At 32.9% G+C, this 22,637-nt stretch overlaps 4 protein-coding genes and 1 non-coding gene across 5 annotated transcripts; 3 read left to right on the top strand and 2 right to left on the bottom strand.

Annotated features, from left to right (window-relative positions):
- Nucleotides 1-340: 340 nt before the first annotated feature.
- LOC124914405 (probable pectinesterase 8) lies at nucleotides 341-2,216 on the top strand. Its single transcript, XM_047454947.1, has 5 exons — nucleotides 341-865; nucleotides 938-1,109; nucleotides 1,340-1,546; nucleotides 1,617-1,876; nucleotides 1,958-2,216. Exons 1-5 carry the CDS (start codon nucleotides 456-458, stop codon nucleotides 2,112-2,114), a joined length of 1,206 nt encoding a protein of 401 aa, XP_047310903.1. The 5' UTR covers nucleotides 341-455; the 3' UTR covers nucleotides 2,115-2,216.
- Nucleotides 2,217-2,493: 277 nt separating this feature from the next.
- Nucleotides 2,494-6,165, bottom strand: LOC124914403 (purple acid phosphatase 18-like). Its single transcript, XM_047454946.1, has 5 exons — nucleotides 5,902-6,165; nucleotides 5,029-5,697; nucleotides 3,932-4,120; nucleotides 3,765-3,853; nucleotides 2,494-2,985 (listed from the first exon to the last, which is right to left on the bottom strand). Exons 1-5 carry the CDS (start codon nucleotides 6,046-6,048, stop codon nucleotides 2,790-2,792), a joined length of 1,290 nt encoding a protein of 429 aa, XP_047310902.1. The 5' UTR covers nucleotides 6,049-6,165; the 3' UTR covers nucleotides 2,494-2,789.
- TRNAR-ACG lies at nucleotides 3,530-3,602 on the top strand. The gene has a single exon. It is a non-coding gene; the product is annotated as a tRNA-Arg (tRNA).
- Nucleotides 6,166-9,965: 3,800 nt separating the features above from the next.
- LOC124916225 (putative E3 ubiquitin-protein ligase RING1a) lies at nucleotides 9,966-16,241 on the bottom strand. Its single transcript, XM_047456955.1, has 11 exons — nucleotides 15,972-16,241; nucleotides 15,824-15,872; nucleotides 14,893-14,951; nucleotides 14,269-14,350; nucleotides 14,019-14,139; nucleotides 13,885-13,926; nucleotides 13,013-13,495; nucleotides 12,816-12,923; nucleotides 12,513-12,737; nucleotides 10,236-10,445; nucleotides 9,966-10,148 (listed from the first exon to the last, which is right to left on the bottom strand). Exons 1-11 carry the CDS (start codon nucleotides 16,123-16,125, stop codon nucleotides 9,966-9,968), a joined length of 1,716 nt encoding a protein of 571 aa, XP_047312911.1. The 5' UTR covers nucleotides 16,126-16,241.
- On the top strand, nucleotides 16,213-21,870 carry LOC124916223 (photosystem I chlorophyll a/b-binding protein 6, chloroplastic-like). The gene is made up of 4 exons (XM_047456954.1): nucleotides 16,213-16,239; nucleotides 21,358-21,437; nucleotides 21,574-21,611; nucleotides 21,680-21,870. The coding sequence occupies exons 1-4, from the start codon at nucleotides 16,213-16,215 to the stop codon at nucleotides 21,868-21,870; spliced, it is 336 nt and encodes a 111-aa protein (XP_047312910.1).
- Nucleotides 21,871-22,637: the final 767 nt, after the last annotated feature.

Raw genomic sequence — 22,637 nt, 5'->3', positions numbered from 1 at the left:
TACATTGATATGTAATTGATGGAGTAGATCACTATCTTCATTAACTGACAATGAAAATAAAAATTGATTGATTTTGGCCAATTGATGTTTTAAAAGTGAACAACCAGGCACAAGCATGGTAGGTTTTCACAACTTTATAATGTAAAAGGAATAAATTACTGAATTCCTTTGAGATAAGCTAACTTTGGTAATGACTCAATAGTGAAACTTACATATAGTTAATTAGGCTATATTTTCCATTGTTAATATAAAGTATTCTCCAAAATGAGAGATGAAGTTTGGTAGGTATAACAGAAATATCAGTATCCATTCTCTATAATAGAAAGAAAAACTAAATAAAGAAAAGAAGAAGGGTGATTTGTAAGACATGCCAATAATTTTATTCTTGCACTTCAAGTGTATTATTATTTATATCTCTTTCCAAAGTACAATCAAATCACCAATAGGAAGAAAGCATGGTTGGGAGCACCAAAAGCAGAGTTCTTATTGCATTTGCAGTTGCCATTTGTGCAATTATTGCATCCCAACATCTCAAACATATTATCTCAGGCTCAGCCTCAATTTCCAGCTTCATCTTTTCATCTTCCATTTTCTCAAAACTATTAGAAATAAGATATATAAATTCTCACTTCCGCCGCCACCACCACCCTCAGCATCACCACCACCGCCATGAAGAAAAAGTAATGTTATCAATATGTGATGATTTCCCGGCTGATTTTCCACCTCCGGGAACAAATACCACTTCATACATTTGCGTGGACCAGAATGGATGTTGCAATTTCACCACTGTGCAGGCGGCTGTGGATGCAGTCCAAGTTCCCAGTCTAAAAAGAACCATAGTTTGGATTAACAGTGGCCTTTACTAGTAAGGATTCTTATTTAAATTCTTAAGAATGTAAACTTGTGTATGGTTTTAATTGTGCAAAAAATAAAACAGTGAAAAGGTGGTTGTCCCAAAATCAAAAACAAACATCACCTTTCAAGGACAGGGCTATCTATCAACTGCTATTGTGTGGAATGACACGGCCAATTCTTCCCATGGAACCTTCTATAGTGGCTCTGTTCAAGTCTTTGCAGCCAACTTTATTGCCAAAAACATTAGCTTCATGGTGAGATCATTATTTTTTTGAATTCCGTCCACTCTTAGAACCTCGAATTGCCAATCTACTCTCAAACCAGTCACATTGATGACTGAATTGGCAATTCGACGATTAGAGTCTGTTTAGGTACATAAAATGTCAACCCACCCACCCAGGGTTGAGGTCTCAAGTTCGATTATAAAAAATAAAAGAAGAGTTAATTTAAATGATTGGTGCAAAATTTTAATTGCTGATGATAGAATGTAGCGCCCATACCGAAACCGGGAGATGTAGGAGCGCAGGCAGTGGCAATAAGAGTGGCGGGAGACCAATCTGCCTTCTGGGGCTGCGGATTCTTTGGAGCACAGGACACTCTTCATGATGATAGAGGCCGCCATTACTACAAAGACTGTTATATTCAAGGCTCAATTGACTTCATATTTGGCAATGCAAAGTCATTGTATGAGGTAGTACTAAGTTTTAATTACACACATTTATTCAAGCAAAAACGTCACCGTCCTTGCTTTTTCTTTGTAGAATTGCCAGATCACTTCAATAGCCAGCCAAGTGCCACCTGGCGTCAGGAGCATAAATGGGGTTGTCACGGCTCAGGGACGGTCTTCCATGGACGAAAACAGCGGTTACTCGTTTGTAAATTGCAGCATAGGAGGTACGGGGAGGATATGGCTGGGCCGAGCTTGGCGTCCTTTCTCCAAAGTTGTATATGCGTATACTTCCATGTCTGATATTATAGCACCCGAGGGCTGGAATGACTTTGGGGACCCTTCCAAAGACCAGTTAAGCAGACTGTATCTCATATCTTCTTCTTCTTTGTATTGACAAATACTAACCTTTGGATTTAAATATGATGATGACAGGAGTGTGTTCTATGGTGAGTATATGTGTTCAGGAGCAGGATCCAATACAAGTCAAAGAGTCCCCTATGAACAGAGGCTTAATGATACACAAGCTTTGTATTTCCTTAATGTCTCTTTTATTGATGCAGATCAATGGCTGCAACCATTCAACCTCTAGCTATATCTGGAAATATCTATTAAAGAAATAAATAATTATCCATTCATCATTTTTTTCCTTTTCTAATTGACCTCTCTATTTATCGATAAATCAACGTAGCTCTTATTCTAATTCCAGTTCCAATTCTGTTATCTAATACACATTTCTTACCAAAAGAAACCTCAAGCCCAATATTGGTAAGAAGTGTCTTGATTATAACAATTATAAGCATATCCAGAGGGTCCATCGACTTCAGGACCATATAAACCACTAAACTAATTCAGATTTCTTTTATAACAAGAGTTCTATTACTAAGATATAGACTTTTGACCATTGGAAATGCACTGCAGGAAAAAAAAGTAATAAAAAAGAAGAAGCTTAGAATGACACTCAGATTTCACAGGAATCCATATAATGGCTACTTAAAGCAATATTGGATTTCATTTCATAGAGTGAGTTAATGAAGTCAGGAAAGCAAATGTGTTTATGCATACATACATGCATGAAGTGAATACAAATATCTAATAACATTTTAGTACAAATATACCATACATGCATCATGCATGGCACATTATACTGCACAACCTATTGCAGGATGAACTATAAATACTTCACAGACTCACATTAGACATGGAATGGAAGTAACTTATTTGGATCTTAACAGTTCTAACTTCTAACGAGCGGTTAGTAGAGTACTCAGTTAGTCCCTTCTTCAGAAAGGCATCTTGATCCAAACAAAGAAGTGATCCATGTCTGATCCGACCTCACAGGCTCATCATCATCGTTTCTATGCCAGCTCCAAAAAGCATGACTTGAATTGATTATCCTGAGCTCACCATGACCGAAGCTTGCTTCGCGGAAGACAGACCATTCTGGATGTGGATTTTTGTACCTGCAAAATCATTTTGTATAAAAATTTGGTGAGTTGCCTTTAGTAACTGCTGCACACTATTTCATTCCCCATTCTGAATGTTGCAGATTCTTGACATAGCAATAATATATATGAAGAATGCCCGTTTTGATGTTAAAAACCAGCAACACAATTTCAACAACCAACGGTAGCATGCAAGGGAAAAAAAGAAGCAAAATCTTTCCATAGATAAAATTAGGAAAGTGTAGAAACTAGGCCAAAATCTAAAATAAGATGTTCAAATTAGGATCTAATGATTAGTTTAGTTCAAAAAGAGAACTAAAAGTTGGAGAAAAGATTGAATCAACAATTAAAGTTATGTCAAAGATCCAAATTCAAGATAACAGGATCATAAACAGAGTTGAGATCCAAATGTTGGTAATTTTTTTTTATTTTTTTTTTAGAAAGAGTAAACTTTTCATTAAAGATAAATTTTTGTGAACCCGAGGAGCATTCGATTGATTAAAAACGAGCTGAAAGAGAAAGAATACATAATGAAATAAGAAAAATAGAAATAAAACAAAAAGACTCTGTGGCCCAATGGATAAGGCGCTGGTCTACGAAACCAGAGATTCTGGGTTCGATCCCCAGCAGAGTCGACATGTTTTGACTGAATTTCTCAAACTGAGTGTTTTATTTTGAACAAAGCTTTCCATTTTCCAATGTGAGTTTTCAGTCTAGAAACCAAGCAAACAATAGGTACAAATTTATAATACATCTTATCTTGTTGTGATCAATATAATTTTTGAGCAAGAACATACTTGTGAGCTAAACCTTCTCTGTTCCCTCCATCCCCAATAGTAATATGTACAGCACCACAAGGATCTGATCTACCGTTATATACACGTTTCTGACAAAGAAAAATAAAGAATGAGTGTAGTAGAATATTTTAAATCGAAAAACAAACCATAAATACGAATAAACTAACTGATCGCTCATATGCATGCACGTGCCCAGCAAGGACAATATCTACACCGGCAGCATGTAGCAAGGGTTCTATGGAGGCCATCATGTTATCTCCTTCACCTTGATGAGCCCAATTAGAGTTGTACCATGGAACATGGAATAGTGCAAGTAGCCAAGGTGTCCTGTTTCTATCCACTTTTGATAGATCACCCTATAAACCAGAAAAAGAGAAGTATAATCCAGACTCCATTTATAGGAATCAAATCCCTAGAACCCAAATGATTGACCATTTATCTACTTTTTACTTGCAATCCGTATCAGTAAAACTAGAGGATGCAAGGGGAGATAATAAGATGTGTAGGATCACACACTTTATTTTGTGCATGAAAAATCTGTTGTCTTTATTTTTGGCCACTGAAGAATGTGAGATATATCAAGACAAACATGTAAGGAAGCATGGAAAAGTAAGAGGCCATGCAACTCAATATTTCTGATGAAGAACAAATGTGGGGATTTCAACAAATCAATACTTGCATTCATCTATTTGTTTCAGCATAGTGACAAAGCAGCTTTGTCAAGATTATTTTCTCGAAAAAAGACTTAGTCATGATTATCTATTTGGCACCCTAATCAAAAACAAGAAAAATATTTAGAGAATTTGACAATTATCTGTATTTAAGTCAGGAAATTATGTTTCTAGTTAGGAGAGAGTATTTATGTTGACAGCTATTTCTATTTCAGGCACATGTAACATGAAGTAAAGAACGATGTCTCCAAGGGACAACAATGAAATAAATATAATTTTGACAAGACAGTTAAATTATAGAGATGAATGAACGAAACATGAAGCCCCATCAGACGCCTAACAGTTAATTAATGTGGATGAATCAGGATGATAAATGTATATTAAAAATGAACTTGAATACTGTCAACTGTGCACAGAATAATTCATCTTGACAGAGACCTAACAAATATCTAGGCTAAGAAAGAATCCAACTAAAATATAACATGACAAACTATATCATATAAGCAAGCTTTTCTGAACTTTAAAAATGTTTTGGACTTGGAATGAAAGAAGGCAAACCAGTAGTATTGTCTCAAGATGAATAAAGCACACACCTTCAGCCAGCTATACTGTTCAGAATATTTATCATAGTCCGTATACGAGCCAAGCATGATAATATGTACTCCAGCAACTTCAAAGGAATAATAAAGATTTGAAGGGGATTCACTTTCCTCAAATGGCATCTTCCATCTAGCATTGTAGGAAACAAAATCATTCTCAACAAGGATTATGCTTTCCTTTTCATGGTTCCCTTGTGTTACCATCCACGGCCTTGCACTTGCTAGTGGTTGAACTAACTCTCCGAATGTATCCCATTGAGATTGAATATAGTCAGCATATGAAAGATCTCCAGGAAGCAGGTGTACATCATATTTGCATAAGTCAATGTGGTCTAGTGTTGATTTAGTCCAACCAGTCTGACCCAAATCCCCAGCCACAGCAAAAGTAACTGGAAATTGAGAAGGAGGGGTTTTCATTTGAAACTCAGGACCTTCTCCTCCACATCTATAGTAGTAAACAGTGTCATATTCCAATGGCCCAATTACTGTATGGTGTATCTTCCCAGATCTATAAAGTAGATAACGATATGAAGTGCTTTCTCCTTGAGATATATAGATGTATTTCCCAGGTGAGGTTCCGTATTCAACCATGGATGGAGCAAGCTCACCATTTGTGATCCATGTCACCCTCATATGATGATCTCCTGCTAATGAGATATGCACCTGCCAGTGAAATAACCATGGTTCACTTTTAAAAAATACTCATCAGATCCATGATCACAACAATTCCTATCCATATAGTAAGACCCTTTACCTTTTCAAAAAAAAAATTAAAAATCTGAGACCAAAAACATACAACTTATTACAACAGAAGCACATATTCTCTAATAGCCAGATCAAAACCTAACTCGATAGAGAGAAATGGACCTGCTGAGGATGAGAAGAAGGCTTCCGGCTCCAGGGGAAATCTAGGAGCTGCCGCGGCTGCGGCCGTACATAATCTCCGGCGGCGAGAGTGCTACTGATAATCAGGATGACGATCGCCGGCAGGAACTTTGTCCATTTCACCTCCATCGCCACCGACCGGGAATCTGTGGCTCCGTAGAAGCAAACAAAAAGGCTTGACAAGTAGTGTTACTCCCGCGGAAATGCTACTATATACAGTGGTAGTTGCTTGGAGTGATATCCGCTGATTGCTATTTTCTATTCATACTAAAGTTTCCCGTGTCTGTCTGAAAATATATATTATATTTTTCAATAAACTAAACAAAATTATTTTTATATTTTTCTTTTATTTCACATTCTAACTTTCTAATTCAAACAAATATTAAATCTTATTATTTACTTGTACTATATTTTGGAAGGACCCACATTAACAATTCTAATAAAAAAATCAGAGATATAAGATATTCTTTCATAAAAAAAAAAAAAATGGATTTTTAATTATAATTTATAAATTAAGTGATTAAATAATTGAAAAAAATTATTAGTGAAAAATATATTAAAAAAAACTTAACATTAGACCAGCTCTTAAGGGCTTTGTACAAATGTCTCAATGAAAATATTAGATGTTGTAAAAATGTGTAAGATTGGTTAAAAATAATAAACAAAAATGGAGTTTAAGAATTTTATAGAACTTGTCAAAAATATGATGATTATAAAGTTGTTAAAATATGATAATTATAACTCCACTTCTTTTATGGGGAAATTTGATGGAATAACCCTCATAAGAGGGTTATTACCACTTTTAGCATGTCATTTATAATTTTATCATTTTTGACCTTTTGCCAAGGCAAAAGGTCAGTTTTACCCTTTATTAAAAAAAAAATAAAAAAAAAAATTTGATTTTCATTCTCCCCCGTCGTTTCCCTTTCCCCAGTTCTCCTTTCACTCCTTCTCTCTCGTTTCCAACTTCCCGAAGACGACTGATCAACCCCGAAGACGACGACGACGACGAAAATCCCCCGAAACATCGACGACATCCTCTCCCTCGAACCCCGACGAGCTCCGACGACAAACAAGAGCCCCCGACGAGAATCTCAACTCCAGAACGTCGAAGGTGAGTTTATCTTCCCCGTTTCTATCCGTTTCTATCTGTTTCTATCCTAGTTCTCCGTTTTATATCCATGCATGCTATAATTGAGGAATGGTTTAGGGTATTGTTTAGGTAGTGTTTATTGTTTAGGTTTATTGTTTAGGTTTAGTTTTGGGTTTAAAATGCTTCTGTCGAAGGCTGTTGCAGGGTTTTGGGTTTATTGTCGATGGCGACGATGCATTTTCGCAGGCGACAGTGCATCTGTCGCAGACGACGGTGCATCTGTCGCAGACGACGGTGCATCTGTCGCAGACGACGGTGCATCTGTCGCAGACGACGGTGCATCTGTCGCAGACGACGGTGCATCTGTCGCAGACGACGGTGCATCTGTCGCAGACGACGGTGCATCTGTCGCAGACGACGGTGCATCTGTCGCAGACGACGATGCATCTGTCGCAGACAGAATATACTATTGCAGAATATCTGTTGTAGGGTTTTGGGTTTATTGTTGATGAAGAGGCTGTTGATGGTTTGGAGATCAACAAAGAAGCCGAGCAGAATGAAAACAAAGATGAAGAGGCTGCAGCAGTTGTTGATAAGAATGCTGAGTTGGGAAAGAAAGAATTGGCCACGAAGAAGAAGAGGAAGGTGGTTTTGGCCAAAAATAGGTTGCAGCAGTTGGGCAAAAAAAGGAAGATGAATGAAGAGGCTGACATGGGAAAGATGAATGATGAAGAGGCTGACATGGGAAAGAAGAATGATGAAGAGGCTGACTTGGGAAAGAAGAATGATGAAGAGGCTGAGTTGGGAAAGAAGAATGATGATGTATTGGTATTGACTCCAACAAGATTTCAGGGACAGAGTTTTCGGAGAAAGAAGAGGTCCACACAATTGGGGAACTATACAGATCCTAATGGAAAATCCTTTAAACTCATTGATCCAGTAACTGTAAATCCTCTTTTAGATTATGATAGTGAACTGTTTGACGATTTGAAACAATGGCTGAAGCTGGAGGATGAAGACAAGATAATAATATAAAATAATTAAAATAAATTAATTTATATATCTTACAAATGTAAATATTAAGTGAAGTTTGCTTCACTTCTATCAGCGCTGTAAATATTGAGCGAAGCAATCTTCACCTGGTAGTGCTTGTTTCACTCATTTGAGTGCTGTAAATCCTCAGGTGAAGCTTGCTTCACCTGGTAGTGCTTGTTTTTTTTTTTTGCTGACTTACATGAAGGTATAAATGCTCTTACATTAACATATAAATGTTTTTACATAAATGTGTTAATGATTTTACATGAACATTTATATATATTTTCTATAATTATATATTAAATATATATAAATGTTCATGTAAAATCATTAACACATTTATGTAAAAACATTTATATGTTAATGTAAGAGCATTTATACCTTCATGTAAGTCAGCAAAAAAAAAACAAGCACTACCAGGTGAAGAAAGCTTCACCTGAGGATTTACAGCACTCAAATGAGTGAAACAAGCACTACCAGGTGAAGATTGCTTCGCTCAATATTTACAGCGCTGATAGAAGTGAAGCAAACTTCACTTAATATTTAGATTTGTAAGATATTTAAATTAATTTATTTTAATTATTTTATATTATTATATATTAAATATATATATATAACAACATGTTAAAAAATTTTTGTAATATATTTAAATAAATTTGTAAAACAAAATATTTTTAAATTTATTTGTAAGATATTTTAAAAAAATTATTTAAATTATTTTATATTTTCTATAATTATATATTAAATATATATAAATGTTCATGTAAAATCATTAACACATTTATGTAAAAACATTTATATGTTAATGTAAGAGCATTTATACCTTCATGTAAGTCAGCAAAAAAAAAAAAAAAAACAAGCACTACCAGGTGAAGCAAGCTTCACCTGAGGATTTACAGCACTCAAATGAGTGAAACAAGCACTACCAGGTGAAGATTGCTTCGCTCAATATTTACAGCGCTGATAGAAGTGAAGCAAACTTCACTTAATATTTAGATTTGTAAGATATTTAAATTAATTTATTTTAATTATTTTATATTATTATATATTAAATATATATATAACAACATGTTAAAATTTTTTTGTAATATATTTAAATAAATTTGTAAAACAAAATATTTTTAAATTTATTTGTAAGATATTTTAAAAAAATTATTTAAATTATTTTATATTTTCTATAATTATATATTAAATATATATAAATGTTCATGTAAAATCATTAACACATTTATGTAAAAACATTTATATGTTAATGTAAGAGCATTTATACCTTCATGTAAGTCAGCAAAAAAAAAAAAACAAGCACTACCAGGTGAAGCAAGCTTCACCTGAGGATTTACAGCACTCAAATGAGTGAAACAAGCATTACCAGGTGAAGATTGCTTCGCTCAATATTTACAGCGCTGATAGAAGTGAAACAAACTTCACTTAATATTTACATTTGTAAGATATTTAAATTAATTTATTTTAATTATTTTATATTATTATATATTAAATATATATATAACAACATGTTAAAAAAATTTTGTAATATATTTAAATAAATTTGTAAAACAAAATATTTTTAAATTTATTTATAAGATATTTTAAAAAAATTATTTAAATTATTTTATATTTTCTATAATTATATATTAAATATATATAAATGTTCATGTAAAATCATTAACACATTTATGTAAAAACATTTATATGTTAATGTAAGAGCATTATACCTTCATGTAAGTCAGCAAAAAAAAAAAAACAAGCAATACCAGGTGAAGCAAGCTTCACCTGAGGATTTACAGCACTCAAATGAGTGAAACAAGCACTACCAGGTGAAGATTGCTTCGCTCAATATTTACAGCGCTGATAGAAGTGAAGCAAACTTCACTTAATATTTACATTTGTAAGATATTTAAATTAATTTATTTTAATTATTTTATATTATTATCTTGTCTTCATCCTCCAGCTTCAGCCATTGTTTCAAATCATCAAACAGTTCACTATCATAATCTAAAAGAGGATTTACAGTTACTGGATCAATGAGTTTAAAGGATTTTCCATTAGGATCTGTATAGTTCCCCAATTGTGTGGACCTCTTCTTTCTCCGAAAACTTTGTCCCTGAAATCTTGTTGGAGTCAATACCAATACATCATCATTCTTCTTTCCCAACTCAGCCTCTTCATCATTCTTCTTTCCCAAGTCAGCCTCTTCATCATTCTTCTTTCCCATGTCAGCCTCTTCATCATTCATCTTTCTCATGTCAGTCTCTTCATTCATCTTCCTTTTCTTGCCCAACTGCTGCAACCTATTTTTGGCCAAAACCACCTTCATCTTCTTCTTCGTGGCCAATTCTTTCTTTCCCAACTCAGCATTCTTATCAACAACTGCTGCAGCCTCTTCATCTTTGTTTTCATTCTGCTCGGCTTCTTTGTTGATCTCCAAACCATCAACAGCCTCTTCATCAACAATAAACCCAAAACCCTACAACAAATATTCTGCAATAGTATATTCTGCCTGCGACAGATGCATCGTCGTCTGCGACAGATGCACCGTCGTCTGCGACAGATGCACCGTCGTCTGCGACAGATGCACCGTCGTCTGCGACAGATGCACCGTCGTCTGCGAAAATGCATCGTCGCCATCGACAATAAACCCAAAACCCTGCAACAGCCTTCGACAGAAGCATTTTAAACCCAAAACTAAACCTAAACAATAAACCTAAACAATAAACACTACCTAAACCTAAACACATACCTAAACCTAAACAATACCCTAAACCATTCCTCCATTATAGCATGCATGGATATAAAACGGAGAACTATGATAGAAACAGATAGAAACGGATAGAAACGGGGAAGATAAACTCACCTTCGACGTTCTGGAGTTGAGATTCTCGTCGGGGGCTCTTGTTTGTCGTCGGAGCTCGTCGGGGTTCGAGGGAGGGTTCGAGGGAGAGGACGTCGTCGATGTTTCGGGGTATTTTCGTCGTCGTCGTCGTCTTCGGGGTTGATCAGTCATCTTCGGGAAGTTGGAAACGAGAGAGAGGGAGTGAAAGGAGAACTGGGGAAAGGGAAACGACGGGGAGAATGAAAATCAAATTTTTTTTTTTTTTAATAAAGGGTAAAACTGACCTTTTGCCTTGGCAAAAGGTCAAAAATGATAAAATTATAAATGACATGCTAAAAGTGGTAATAACCCTCTTATGAGGGTTATTCCATCAAATTTCCCCTTTTATGGCGTGCTTATTATTTATGAGAAATTAAGAATCCACTACGGTTGAAATATGTGAGATAGAGTTCACATATGGATTTTCTAGTGGACAATAGACATTCATTCCTTCTCTCTAAACAAAGATCAAAATTAATGTTGTTTGATTTTTTTTTTTACTATTTAAATTTTAAGTGATATTGTATTTTGTTTGGTTCGACATCTTATTTAATCGAATTTGTATTTTTGTCCCGAATTTTTATAATTTAAATATTTCTCTCAGCTTTGATGGGTCGTTTATTGCTCATATCTGCCAAATGTCTAGGTGATGCTTTATCGAGTTTGTGTACATCTCATTCTTATCTCATTCTTAGTAATAAATGAGACGAAGTTGTCATATCTTGAGTTATTTTTTATTTTTTTTTGGTAAATAAAGAATTCTTAAAGCTGATATTTTATTTGGGAGTGCTCTTATAAGTATTCTCAATTGATTTTACAATTTTTCATTATTTTGTCAATATATATTTAAATGGTCGGTTCTCACATGTTAAAATTTGTTTCGGCATTGCTTACCGCCCATTGACAAAGATAAATTGTGAAACTCAAAATTTCGAGTCACCTTCAATAAATTTTAAAATTGTTAAATTCTTTCGTTATAATTTTACTTTTTATAAATTTGTCATTCTATTTAATATCAAATTTTTAATTTAGTTATTTTATGTTGTTTACAAATTAATATTCAATATAATTTTTTATTTGAATAATAAAAATTAACTCTTTATTAAAAATAAAAAAAAATGGACAAAAAATGTTCTTTAATGTCTGAAATGCACCATAACTGCTCAAACATGTGTCTAAATTGCTGTTATAAAAAATTCATAGAATTATAATTCTGAAATATTTTGATTTTCTCAGTCTCTTTTCTAACATAATTTTAGTCAAATTAAAACTAAAAAATATATATTTATTTTAATTCCATAAGAATTCAAATACTAAATCCAAATCCTTATTTTAAATAATTAAACAAAAACATAATTGAAATTATCCTTCTAATATCAATACCAATTCATCTGTATGAATCATAATACACAAGCCATAATATATAGAATCCCACTTCTTAGCCACCCACCACACAAGTGACAAGGCTAGATTATATCTCTTAACCCTAACATTGCTTCTTCCTATACACCAGAACCTGAAATAAATAAATACACATACACATTCTTAAGTAAAAAAGATTCTTAATTTAGGCAAAATTTTGTAATGAATACTCACCAGATGACTCATAATATCTGAGCTAGTCTTGATTCTCAATTCTCCTATCGTTTCTTTTCCTTGTAAAGGCTGCAGTCCAACTTCACATAAATCAAGCAACTCCGATGTTGCAGAAATGTTTTCAATCGACATTGAAAGATCGAGACTATCCTCCTTACTGATGGACTTCTTCACCAGGAGGATTTCAACATCTTCAGCTTGCAATTTTGTATCTCGTGCAACATACTGTTACATAAAGAAGATAACACATTAGGCATGACCCTTTTTGCGTGTTTTCAGACAAGACTAAATAGACAGGCTTACATCATTAAGGTGTTCAACCAAAAAGCTGGGTGGACAATACAGATATGGTTGCTTCAGACATGGCATTTGTTTTGTGTCCAATGAAATAAGAATAATATGAACATTCAACTGCAGAAAATGTAAAAAATGTATATTTATTTACATACACACATTTACTTTATCTACAAAAATGAAACCAACCACCCCATTATACATACCTTATCACCATTTTGTTTAGAATTTTCGAGATATCCTTTCAGCTTTGTTAAGCGGGAAGTACGGATACTTCTGCTTCGAGCACCAGCTGCACCCCAACAACCAAGTATTTCGCTACTTAGGAAAGGAGGGGAAGAAACTCCTTTGCTTTCTCTGCCTACTTCCATGTCATTGTCAATGCATCCACTATCAGAATTCAGAGGCTGAGCACCAATCCTTCTCTTGCATCTTCTTCGTTTAGTTTCTCTTCCCCGCTCATCAGCTGATGATGAGTTCTTGTTCCCATCATGGTTATTTTCTTCCTCATTTTCATCAGATCCTTCGTGCTCTGTACCATGCCTATTTCGTCTTCTTCTCGAGTAAGAATGGCGATAATTGTGTTGCAACCTTGGAGCGATTGTGGTAACATCTTTACCAGGTTTGTTGCGTTTAGCCGCAAGTGCTTCTGCTTGTCGCTGGAAAGTTTGAGCAATTGACTCTTGAATCTGTTCAACAACAACATTAGAGCAATAATAAGTCCATAAATTCTTTCCTTTTGCGGGACTGATGATGAAGATCTTATCAACAAACAAAAGAAAGTTATTTCCGAGATTGCAAAACATTTTTTGCCAAGGAAATTCAGCTTGAAGTTGACCTCAGTCAGTCCATTTGAGAACCTTGATCAGGGCACTTCAGTGGACATTTTTAAGCAATTAGCTTTTACTTTAATGATGATTTATGTCACAAATTTCGTGTTGATTGTGGATGAATGAAAAGATTTTTTCGGAAAAAAAAAACTATGAATAATGAGTCTACAAAAAGAAGGGAAAACAGCAAGCAATTAAAAATTCAAAAAATGAGCTCAGCACTGGTCGAGCATCCCATGTTTACATACCTGTTTATTGCGAGTCTTCTCTTCATCATGAAAAGCCAATTCCTGAAAGAAAATATATTCAATGTATACATAAATAAAGCTAATGTAGACTCAACAAAATATCAAATCCAGTTTCATGATATACCCACACACACCTCTTCCTCATACTTCTTAATATCATGATATAAAACCGCAATCATTGCATCAAATCTTGGATCGTCTCTCAAAGAACGTCGACTTGCACAATGTGTGCGGCAAGCAGGACACTCATTGTTACTGCAAATAAAGGTCATTTAGAACTCTTGTGTGAATAGCACTAATATTTTTTTAAAAAAAGTGGTAAATTTTGTCTGATAATAGCACTATTTCCATTAAAAATGTAAAATAATGATCAGACGTTTATACCCCATACGCATTGACTTATCGATGCACTCCCTGCAAAATCTGTGTAGGCATTCCATCACAGTTCGTGTTTTCTTAATAATACCTGTTCATGTAAAATCAAGTCTTTCAACATTATTATAATGTACAGATTATCATAATAGAAGAAATCCCTGTCTAGCTTTAACTTGACCATGTACATAAATTGGGTGTTTAATATATACTTATCAATTTCATCAAATATACTCATTAATAAAAACAAAGACTCATGTTATACAGAGTAACATAATCAAATTTCGATGTGAACGTCTAATTACTTAAGTTATTTAACACAGAACAAAAGGCCAACAAACAAAGTTAATGTGATCTTTCTACCAGTACTTACACCACCAACATAGGGTCTTAGAAATGATTAGAAAAACTGAAGAAACAAACAGAAGGTTGGATCCACCTTGTTCAGTTCTAGATTAGTTTAAGGAACCAAAATTTTCAGGAACATTAATTGTCTAGTTAGCCTCAGTTCCAATCATAGTCTAATTATTGCTTCCAAAATGATTTACTATTGCTGCGGCCCAAAGCACAGAAACCCAGTTGTACATCACACCTTAAAGAATAAGCTGATAAAATAGTAGCATATGATAGTAGTACCTAGACATATTGGACATTGAACATAGCTACGAAGTGCAAGAAGGTCAGCAGGAATCCATCTGCAAAAATGATGTCAAAAACACAGGCCTATAAGATAAGTAAACGAAGTTATAGCTTCAATCAGTTGATTTCATCAAGAAGAAAGGGGATTCAGGGGGAAAAACAAGAAAAAGGAAGACCCCCCATGCGTGATATGAAAAATATAGAAAGATGGTGATTCAGACTAATGTCTTCATGAAATGTTTCCCAATGCATTCAATTGTTGCCTGAAAGTCCTTGTCGTCATTGCAGTAGTATGGTTAAAGCTTTCAACCAGAAACAGTTTTTGCTGGTTTAACAATGGTCATTGATATTAATGAAATAATTATCAATCAGTTGAGATTAACTTTGATTCCTCGTCCTTGAAAGTGAATAAGATATCAAGGCTAAAGCTAAATGAGTCTAGATTAAAACAATGTAAAAAAAAGTGGTCACTTGTTCAACACTTAGTATGGACGCTATTTGTATATATGGCAAAGCTCATATTACAGTTACCATCTATTGAACTGCGTATGACTAAACATTCTCATAAATCATCCCCTAATTACTCCCATGAATCATCCTAGCGTGATTTCAAGTCTGAATTTGAAGTAATTCGAAAGCAGTACTCTAAGATGACAACATGCAACTTGTTCATCTGTAATGAATCAATCATCAAGCTGAGAAATAATTATCTGAAACGAAGCGATCAGTTAAAATAAACCAATCAAACCATCACATACACAAGTTTGGAAGTAGTAGGAGATGACACGATCAAAGTGAGTAGTACTGATTGAACTTACAGAAAGATGAAGGAAATCAACCGCAAACACATGCAAACGGACATATATGATATGATGGACACATAGATAGTAAACAGATGAAGATATAGAGATAGAGTAGGTGTATATACTCAGATAGTCTTGTTAGATCGTCGTCGGATGAGCGGTTACCGTCGGAATCTAGAAATTTACAGAGCGGGAAAAACAATCGATTGTCAAACGGGAGTCAAAACACATATGCAAGCAAAGCTCGAGGAGATACAACAGACGGCAACTTACCTTCTCCTTCTGACGACGACACCTCATCTTTCAGTTCTTTTTCCTCAGTTCCTCTGTCTCGTTGAGATTTCTCGCGAATGCTCTGCTGCGGACGAGAGGAGTCCTCGTCATGGAGTTCCTCGGAGGAAGAAGAATGACGTTTCTGTACTGACATTGACGCTACTCTTCTTTCTATATCCTCTTACTGAATAGAGAATGAAATCGATCGAGAGCTGATTCTCTCTATCGATCTGTTCTTGCGATGAAGAAGGAACAAAAGGAGATCCAAGTAAACGCAATGAGGAGAAGATCGCGAACTCGCTCGCTGTATTTAACAACGCAAATACAACACACATATATATTATCCCTCGTTTGGTTACAACTTACAAGTTACCATTCTCTTAGCTTATTTCTTTTACAAATCATATTTTAACTTTATTATAATCAACATTAATATAAATGATTATATGTAGATCAAGAAAAGGTTTCCAACTATTATGAATTTCAAAAATTATCTATGTATTTAAATACTCAAAATATAATGCAACTTTTATTTTACAAATAGTTAAAATAATCTTATATCTATCCATCTATATATATATATAAAATAATACTTAATTTTTAAAGTGTTCGGATGACCGGATTGAGAGATGTGATTAATTTAGATATATATGTGGGAGTAAATTGATACTTAGGTAGAATTGTGGGTTAACCCGTCCATAAACTTAAAACGGTAAAAAATAAAGGGTCGAAAATGTGGTTAATTTAGATATATACGCCCATAAACTTAAAATGGTTAAAAATAAAATTAAAGATGTTATTGGTATAGTTCGAACTTTCAACCTTAAAAAATAAGTACAACTCTTTAACCAACTAAGCTAATAACACTTTATATTTTAAATTTAACACCAAATTTGATGAACGTGCGATAATTTAACAATATAAGTTTAACTTTTTAACTAACTAATATATATATATATAGATAGATAATGATGCTTAATTTTTAAAGTGTTCGGATTGTCGGGTCGAAAGCTATAATTAATTTGGATATATGTAAGAGTAAACAGATACTTGAATCGAATTATAGGTTGACCTGCCTATAAACATTTTTACAGTAATATTTTTTTCACAATTTTTTATATTATTACTCATACAAACATAAGGATATATGTTAGTTTTTAGTAATAACAATATATATACAATTACATATTTGATATATAGTTTTAAATAATATTTTTTTAGTTACAATCTGTCCTATTAATTTTGTGATTTTATTATTTATTTTCATAATATTAATTATTGATGAATGTTTATAAATAACTATATAGGGTTAAAGAAAGTATTTACTTTTTTTATAATATATTTTTAAATTTAATACATTTATTTTATAAAAGAGGAGTGACAAGGAGGATGAAATTGTGGAGAATGTCATTATATTAGGTCATTAGCTGGAAAAAAATAAGAAAAAAAAAATGTGAGTTTAGAGAATTTTTTTTTATATTTTCAACCAATCAAATTTCACCACGTCATTTCATATTTTAAATTATATAAATCTGTCATTTTTTATTATAAAAATTATTTAACTTTTGCTTCACTATTTTACCCTATTATTATATCATTATTATATATATATATATATATATAAAAAAATTAAATTTGATAAGGTAGAATTTTGAAGAGGGAACCAGACAAAATAAATTTAAAACATAATAATTTTTTTCTTTTTTCTCCTTACATCTTTTATTATTTTTCATCTCTCATTTCCTCCGGTATCATTCCTTTTAAATTTATACATATAATTATTATATATTTTAATCTCAACAAAAAAAAATTTAACTTATTCAAAATTTGGTAATGTCACTAACACACCAAATTTTTCATAAAGTTCAAAAGTCATTGTTTAGTTCCATTCTTTATTAATGAAATTTGGGCTGATATTTTTGTTTTTGTTTGGTCGAATGTTTTATTTAAATGTATTTGAGGTTACATGGTTTTTTTATTATTTTATTCTAATTTGTATTGGTGATCTTGTCTTGTGTCTTCTTAGAGTATTCTTATCCATAACCCATTTTTTTTGTCATGATCATAATCATGATCATGAAAAAAGCTTTATGACCAAGATTTTGGTCATTTTGCTTATCCATGACCAACAAAATTTTGATCATGAATTAAAAAATATTAGTAAATAAAAAAGGATAATTAGTAAAAATGGAGAAAATTGTAATTTTTTTTGTGCTCCGAACTATAGCAAGAGTTGTCTCTATTTATAGATCTCGAAAAATTATGAATTTTGATATATATATATATATATATATATATATTTAAAATTATAAATAATATTAAAATCGAATTTTAAAAATAAGAGATAAAGAAAATCTGGACAATCAATCAGATGCTGACAAATGACAGCATTTGATTGGATGACTTTGGTTGTAATTTTTGTCATAACTTGACAAAAATCAAGACCTAATGACATGATTTTGGTTTTGGTCATGGAATGACCAAACATTTGATTATGATAAATTGACAAGATCAACTATAACCAGCATCATGACTCATTTTTGGGTCATGGATAAGGATGGTCTTAGTATAAAAGCTTAGATGTATTGGTTATGAGGAGTGATAGAGGAGGAAATTTTAGAAAGAGAATTGAGAGTGAATGATGTGACACTAAATCACTGATTGGAAAATGAATAAAGTGTGAGAAGAGAAAAAAGAGAAAAATTTTATTATTTTTTTTAACTAATCAAATTGCGCCACATCATTCCCTCCCTCAAATTCCCTTTTTCAATCCTTTCTCATTGGTTATATATAAAGATCTTCCTTATTAAGCCAATAGAGAGCCGTACCACTACCGGCTCATATATAAATTTTTAATTAATTTCTCATTGTTTTATCTATAAAGAAATTAATTAGTAACTCACACATTCACCTCTTCCCCCAACCTTTTGGTAAATATAATAATTTGTATGGTTGTATTGAATGTTTGATAGAGATTTCTTTAAATTATACGATTGATTCTTTGGGAATTAGTTTAATTAAAAATAAAAACAAATGACAGGGAGGTGATGTTATTATTATTATTATTATTATTATTATTATTATTATTATTATTATTATTATTATTATTATTATCAATTCCGATCTAATGGAATATAAAAAAAGTTCAATAAGTTTATTGTTTTATTGTCATTTTATATTAGATTGATTTTTACCGTATTTAATTCTATTTTGAGATTGCATTATAGTTTCAGTGAAATCGTAAAATTATCGTAATCGTAATCGTAATCGTCTTATACGTATTATTAATAATACTGTTATTTGAATGTCATGTTCCATTGGAGCGAGCTCGGATCTGCTGTCCCACTTTAGTATCTCAGATGGTGTCCCATTTTTAAAACGACGTTGTTTAATTTATTTTAAAAAAAAATCATATCGTAAGTAAACTGAGAAGTGAGTGTCCGTCTAAATCACATATTACCCATTCTTCTTCTCTCTTCTCATTTCTCATTGTTTTCATATTTCTAGACCTCACGCTTAAACGATGAGTTTCTAATAATAACTTTGTTTGGCGTTTACTTTCCAAAACTAAACTAACTTGTTCATTCATTCTCAAACTAACCTAGTTTATTATTAAAACTAAGTTTTTTTTACATTTAAAATTTATTATATATAAACTAAATTATTTAGAATTTGATATATATTTTAAATTATTATTTATATAAATTAAATTATTTATATTTTGATATATATTTTAAATTATTATTTTTATAAAAATTTGATTATTTATATTTTGATATATAATTTAAATTTAATTATTTTTTATAAATTTAATTATTTATATTTTAATATATATATATATTTCAATTATTATTTATATAGTGTAATAATTATTAAATAATTCTAGTAAATAATTGATAAATACTAATAAATTTAAAATATTTTAATCATAACACTATAATAATTAAATATTCATAAAAATCTTTTAAATTTATCAATTATTTATTAAATATAATAACAAGATTACCATATTTTAACCCTAAAAATATGATAATCTTGTTATTATATTTAATTAAAAATGTTATTATATTTAATAAATAATTGATAATTAAAAAACATTTTTATAAATATTTAATTATTATAATTAAAATATTTTAAATTTATTAATATTTATCAATTATTTATTAGAATGTTAAAGAGAATACTTATTACTCTATATAAATATTAATTTAAATCTATATATATATATATTAAAATATAAATAATCAAATTTATAAAAAAATAACCAAATTTAAATTATATATCAAAATATAAATAATTAAATTTATAAAAATAATAATTTAAAATATATATCAAAATATAAATAATATAATTTATATAAATAATAATTTAAATTATATATCAAAATATAAAGGGAAATTTGATAATATAACCCTTAAAAGAAGGGTATTTTGATTTTTAACCTTACTAATAAAGTTTTTGTTTTTTAACCTTTTTTTTAAATTTTTTCCAATTTTACCCTTAATAACCTTTTTACTTTTTTTTTTCTTTTTTCTTTTTTTTTCTTCCTTTTCCTTTCCCCTTCTCCTTCCCGTTTTCCTTTTACTCCCCGTCTCTTCCTCTTCCTGGCGACACGGCGACACCGTCCCTCTCTCTTCCCCGGCGACACAGCCCCGCGCCACCGTCCCTCTCTCTTCCTCGGCGACACAGCCCCACGCTCAACCCCTCTCTTTCCTTTGCTCAACCCTTCTCTCACTATGACCGCATTCTTCGAAACATGGTACTTTTTGCGTTTTCTAGTTGATAGTTTGTTAAAGTGAAAGTTCTTGATATACTTTGGTTGTTCCTCTAATTCTTGCTTTTCATAAGTTATTAAGTAGTATTTAGTTAGAGTTAAAATGCTTAGTTTAGGGTTTGGGCTTTGGGCGTGGCTCTTGGGCGTGGGTCGTGGCCCTTGGGCGTGGGGCGTGGCCCTTGGGCGTGGGGCGTGACCCTTGGGCGTGGGTCGTGGCCCTTGGGCGTGGGGCGTGGCCCTTGGGCGTGGGGCGTGGCCCTTGGGCGTGGGTCGTGGCCCTTGGGCGTGGGGCGTGGCCCTTGGGCGTGGGGCGTGGCCCTTGGGCGTGGGGCGTGGCCCTTGGGCGTGGGGAGTGGCCCTTGGGCGTGGGGCGTGGCCCTTGGGCGTGGGGCGTGGCCCTTGGGCGTGGGGCGTGACCCTTGGGCGTGGGGCGTGGCCCTTGGGCGTGGGGCGTGGCCCTTGGGCGTGGGGCGTGGCCCTTGGGCGTGGGGCGTGACCCTTGGGCGTGGAGGCCCTTGGGCCTTACTTCCCTACCCTGTTTCTGTTTTCATTATCTTCCTTCACTACTAGCTAGATACCAGTACTAATATCTGATTTGGTCTGTAAAAATAGGGAAATACCCAGAAAGTTATCGAGAAAGATGTCACATTTTTCTTCTGTAAAGACTCTCCTCCTCCCTGGTTCGATGACAGGTATCCACATTTACTCTTTAATCTCTATTAATCTTGATCATAATACTGTTTGATATTCTCAATAATAAAAAAACTTGTATTTATTCTTCTACATATACTGCATCACTAAATTCCTTGTCATTTTTTGTTCTCGTAGTATTTCAGGAGATTTTGGATTCGACCCACTTGGATTAGGTAAGCGTGCATTTGTTTGATAGATTGAAGAAAACCAATCATATGTTAAATGGATGGTTTGATCTCAGGATCTGATTCGGAACTGCTGAAATGGTTTGCACAAGCTGAGCTAACACACAGCAGATGGGCAATGCTTGCTGTGTCTGGAATTCTGATTCTAGAATGGCTAGAAAGTCTGGGGTTTATTGAGAAGTTCTCTTGGTACGATGCAGGAGCACAAGAATACTTCGCAGATTCCACACCTTTATATATATTCTGAAAATGGAAAACCCCATATCATTTCATGTGTGAAAGATATGCGTGTGAAACGATAGGAAGGATGATCAAATTAAATCCACCTTTCTCTCTACACTAATAATCTATTATGCTATAATTACTGTCAGTCATTCAGATTTTGTTAATTCTTTATGTAGATTCAATGTTGTGTGATATTTTGTACTTGTCGTTTTAGAGATCTCCCTCCTATAATTAATCATTTATTTATTTGCTCGGGTTTAGGCATGAAAAACATGAGGACGACCTGTCATATATAGCCATTTATTGTTAAAGTTGGACCTATGTATATTGTATAATGTATATACATATCATACAATCTACAAAATGATTCTTACTTCAAGGGGAAGTATATATTTTGTCATTACTTATTACTTTTTGATTTTTTAGTTGGATTAATTTTCATATTTTTTTTTATATAAAACAAGATATTCATAGAAAAGTATCATTAAAACATCAAGCAATGCCTTAGTTCAGGGGTTACATAATACATAGTATCTTTTTATTTATTATAATTTTGTCTCATCTTTGATTTAGTGGTTTGAATTCTGTCAAATAGAAATCCTTTTTTTGAGTAACCTAACTCATGTCAAGTTTCTATGCAGTTGCATCTAATTCACTTGACTTAGGTAGGAATTTCAGGCATGTTATTTGAGCTCAATTCTGAAGTTGGATCATGGTTTTCACTTTCACCATGTTTAAGCTTAACTTTCACCATGTTTAAACTTATAGAAATATAGCATGAATTTCGTA

This window comes from Impatiens glandulifera, chromosome 9 (assembly GCF_907164915.1).
Source record: "Impatiens glandulifera chromosome 9, dImpGla2.1, whole genome shotgun sequence".
Classification (NCBI taxonomy): domain Eukaryota; kingdom Viridiplantae; phylum Streptophyta; class Magnoliopsida; order Ericales; family Balsaminaceae; genus Impatiens; species Impatiens glandulifera.
The sequence above is the reverse complement of the archived record's forward strand: the minus strand, read 5'-3'. Positions and strand labels throughout refer to the sequence as shown.